Genomic DNA, 4,773 nt, shown 5'->3' with positions numbered 1-4,773 from the left:
TTTCATACAATTTCCTAAGTTTTCTTCCCTGCTAAATTCATTGAGGTTAGTAAGACTCGCTTATATTCAATTTTAGGTAGTTTAGGGACTTATAATGGAAATGTTCGATCATGTTTAGCTAGAATAAGATATGAATATGCCCTAAAATATATGATATGGTTTGATATAGGTGAAATTAAGCATTAGAATATATATTTTGAAGCAGCTACCGAGTAATTAGTAACTTTCGCTAACGCTAACCTAGCAAGTGATATTACTATTGGAGTTAGATATATTGAGTGATGTATGATGGTGCATGCCTCCTGACCCCGGTACACATCATACTATTTTATGCTATGCATATGTGTTCCATGTGTAGACATATGATGCCATGTTATATATGCATGTCATATCCATTAGGCAATGTTATGAATGAATGAAATAGTATGTATGTCATGTTATGTGTGTGTGATGGATAATGTGATGATATCCATGTATACATAATGCATTTATGTAATATGTTATGGATGAAAAAGGAGAAACGGAATGATGTTAATGTTATGTCATGAATGTAAACCATGGGGACTTCATGCATGTATGTATGTCATATGCATCGCGATACTTTCTCGTTATGTTATGTTAGTACAGACGCGTACGTTCGATATTTATGTTTTCCATGATATTATGCGGACCTTTCTTTTTTTGTGGCGTCCGATGACGTGTAATGCGTTATGCCTGACCAAGCCATACTCAGGAGGTACGTATACGAGTCTGCCTGGTGGGTCCATGGCGTATACATAGGCCGTGTGTGGGGAAGTACCACACGTCCAACCCTACATACCCTAAGTTGGAAGAGTCTAAGTCATGTTACGATTTTAAAGGATAGGTCCGAAATCATGTTATATGTCTAATTACATCACTAACTCCAACAGTGAAGTGACTTACGGAGTATTTCTTAAAATACTCAAGCCACGTGTTACCTTATATTTATTTTTTTATGTAAATGTAAAGTTCTTATGCATGAATCACCGTGAATGTTGAAAAGACCATGATAGTTAAGATAGATTATGATAGGACAATGTAATACAGTAAATTTCATTAATGGTTGACAGGTGTTTTGATGTCGTTTATTTTATATTTAAAGACGGTTATCTTAATTAATTAATTAATTAATTTAACTGAACATGTGTTTATGAACAAACCCGATTCATAAAATTTTCATTTATATGAACAATTTAACCAAAATAAATTCATAATCCAACCCAAATAATATACATTTAGTTAGATTGATTTGATTTTTCGAATCATCATTACATGCATCCTTGCCCACACAATATGCTTATTCCAACATCCTTATCTTAGGTACCACCTCGAACTATTCAATCCAAATCTCGCTGACAACATCACTTATATATATATATATATATGAACAAAGTTACAGCACTTGCAATATCTTTACATTCCCAGCTCTGTCTTAAGAGGGAAGTATGTCAAAATTTAGTGCAACTCGGATAGTTTGAATTAGTCAAGATACTCGTTTAATATTTGGAGGATATATTAATTATAAAATAGTAATCTGATTTGTAGTATATTTTATTTTATTGTCAAGATTTAGTTAAGTTTATATTTTTGTTATTCGTACTTATTAATTGGCATCTTGTATCCTATTTATACCATTGAATATCAATGAAGATTGAAGTTTCGATCCCAATTCTATTTTGAAGACGGAACCTTCGATCTCATGATTGAACCTTCTATTCTAATTCTATTTTTTATTCTTAACTCTTATGGTTTATTTGAGTAATAATATTTTCGGATCTATTCACGTTTTTTAGTTTAGATATTGGGTGAAAGTAAAGTATAAAAAGAAAAAGAAAAAGAAACACTAGAGATTCCAAGGCAGAATTTATTCTTGCGTGAAGAAACAATAAAAACAAAGGAAGAAGCTTCATGAATGAATCAAAACTAAACAAAACCCTCTTTTTTTTTTCATTCTTTTTATGGTAAAGGAAGCTTCTTAGCACCACCCATCATTCAATCTTGCAACTTTATCATCATCTTTCCCATGGAAAATATAATAATGTAGATGTTCTTTCTAGACAACCCCTTTACTTTTTGCTTTTTCCCATGGCGTTGTTCTTATCTACTAACACCCTTTCTTCTTCATTCTATAAATAATTCATTTCAATTTCTCTTTGTTCATCATTTTTCATTCAAGTTCTTGATTTTTCTTGTCCAATGATGCAAACTGGGCCTCACCACGCAGCAGAAGAAGATGCCCTTCGCGAGGAAAATAACAAGGTTTGGTCGTTGGATAGCCTTTGTGATTTCTTTTCTTTAAATTATTGAATGAAACTCATGATTTTTATTAGTGTTCTTATAGTTTTTTAATGTTTGATCTTTGAAAAGCTCATAATTTATCCGAGAGGTTTTAATATCACATGGGGCAATGATGATCGTTATTGGCGTATTGTCAACTCCGACGAGTAAGTGTCTATTTACTTGAGCTTTTTGATAAATGGTAAATTAACTTGTAATAAGAGTAATGGATAATTTAGTGTGTAAAACCTTATATATTGTGTTAATTTTAAAGCTCCGATTCGAATAGGATGCTTCTTACTTAGTATTTCGAGTTTTTTGATATCTAAACCTATGATCATTCCCTAAATTAGCCAATGGGGAACTCTCTCTCAACAATCCTCCTCTCGAACAAAGTATACTATAGAGCCTTCCATGAGGTCTATAGAGCCCTCGAACAAAGTACACCCTTTGTTTGACAATTGAGTCACTTTTGACTACACTTTCTGGACTCACAACTTTTTTTTGTTCGACATCTGAGGATTCTATTAACATGACTAAGTTAAAGACATGACTCTAATACAATGTTAAACATTATGACTCTTCGCAATAGTATAATATTGTCCACTTTGAACCTAAGCTCTCGTGGCTTTGATTTGGGCTTCCCCAAAATGCCTCATACTAATGGAGATGTATTACTTGCTTATAAACTCATAATCATTATCTAAATTAGCGAATGTGTGACTCTCTCCCAACAATCCTCAACATAGATGATGTTTAATGAAATTAGCTAAGGTGTGTGCAACCTAATTTGATATCAAATTAAGTTATTGGGTTTTGTTGGTTTTGATTCTCGATCAAAACACACCGAAATAAATAACCGAAACAGAAAGAGATAATAAATAACACGATTACTTGAGAACAAAACACGCTATTCAAACAATTCTTCTCCTAGAAATACTCTACAATTAATAACATTTTCTAAAAATTCTCTACGACTAATAACTTCTAATGCTCCTTGTTCGACTTTGAACAAGTAAAGCTCATCGACTCACCGGGATCGAGTGATCTAACAAAGTTGGGTCATTTTGTGCAGGTCGGAGAATTCGAGAGTGGCCGAGCTGAAGCAAGTTTCATGGCTTGAAGTGACATGCTCAACTGATAAAGTAGAGTTTGGAAAGAGGTACAAAGTGGGTTTCAATGTTTTACTAAGGCCAGATGCATTTGGATGGAAAGGGCTTGATGTTTATGTAATGGCTAAGGTTGGGAAGGCAGGAAAGTTCTTCCCTAAGAAAGTGTCTCTTGGAGACGACCACCCAAAGCAAAAGTTTATCATTCCTAAGACGCCTTTAGTAATCTCAATTGATCGTTCAACAGCCAAAGAGAAAAGCATCCACCTTGGGTTGTATGAAGTTTGGAGTTCAAAGTGGAAGGGGGGATTGGAGATCCACAATGCATTCATTGAGAAGGTTGACTAAACTTTGAGCCATAATCCTATGAGGGATGATATGAGATTTCCTTTGTTTTTTAAGCTTTCAAAATGTTATGATGTTTGTAAAAGTAAAAGGATGTCTTTGATGTTGTTGATTCATTTTGTTGCTTAATTGAATGCTATTTATTATTATATTGCTTAATCTATAGCCAAAAACTCGAAACGGGCTTTAGGAAGGACAAGGATCGTTTAGTTCGAAATTTTGTTTCCGATGTTCAAAAATAAGATGACTTATGATGTCTAGAAATTAGGGGGGTTTATGGATTTGGTTAGGTCGAACAGGAAAGCTTTTTAGATTCAGCTCAATTATTCGGGCCGTAAACTTTCAATTCAAACAATTCTTATTTAATAATGAATACAATCCAACCCAACCATAAACTTTTTGAGTTGAGTTGGTTTGGATTTATTAAGTTTTTATTTTTAATAAAAGTAACACCCCTAATTTCCTATTGAAATCAATGTCGTCACTACGTACATAACATGTATATAATGCGCGGAAAATTCATTTAAATGTGTCATAACGAAGCCATAGACTTGTGATCACTTGTAAAGGTATATAGTAAAATGGTGTAAAATTTACAAGTATACTATATCACAATTGACAAGTAATAAGTAAATTATAGATTTCACAAAAAAAAAAAAATAAACATATTACTTTCGTTGATGAAAATTAAGTGAGTTTTTAGTATCATTCAAATGTGTGTTGATGAGTTTATACTATCTAAACAAATATATTCACAGTGGTAACTGCTGTCGAAAAACAGAGAGAAACGAGAAAATCAACAATAATAAGGAAGGTTCATGTAACACCCGAATTCATGAGGTATTATCGACCCTTATTTTTCCATCCTAAGATTCAAAATAGATGCATATAATAAGATCATGAGATTTATTGTAGGTCGAGGACACCGAGACTCAAGTCGATGAAAAAGGAAATTATGCTAAATAGTTGGAAAAAAAAAAAAAAAGTCAAAGTCAACCGACATTTTGGCCCTGTCCCTACT

At 33.0% G+C, this 4,773-nt stretch overlaps 1 protein-coding gene across 1 annotated transcript; it reads left to right on the top strand.

Moving 5' to 3' along the window:
• Positions 1 to 2,007: 2,007 nt before the first annotated feature.
• Positions 2,008 to 3,901, top strand: LOC111801528 (protein PHLOEM PROTEIN 2-LIKE A9-like). The gene is made up of 3 exons (XM_023685550.1): positions 2,008 to 2,280; positions 2,389 to 2,465; positions 3,374 to 3,901. Exons 1-3 carry the CDS (start codon positions 2,218 to 2,220, stop codon positions 3,753 to 3,755), a joined length of 522 nt encoding a protein of 173 aa, XP_023541318.1. The 5' UTR covers positions 2,008 to 2,217; the 3' UTR covers positions 3,756 to 3,901.
• The last annotated feature ends 872 nt before the right edge of the window (positions 3,902 to 4,773 follow it).

The sequence above is a fragment of the Cucurbita pepo genome, chromosome LG09 (assembly GCF_002806865.2).
Source record: "Cucurbita pepo subsp. pepo cultivar mu-cu-16 chromosome LG09, ASM280686v2, whole genome shotgun sequence".
Lineage (NCBI taxonomy): Eukaryota > Viridiplantae > Streptophyta > Magnoliopsida > Cucurbitales > Cucurbitaceae > Cucurbita > Cucurbita pepo.
Note: the sequence above shows the minus strand (reverse complement) of the source record. Positions and strands in the feature narration are given on the sequence as shown.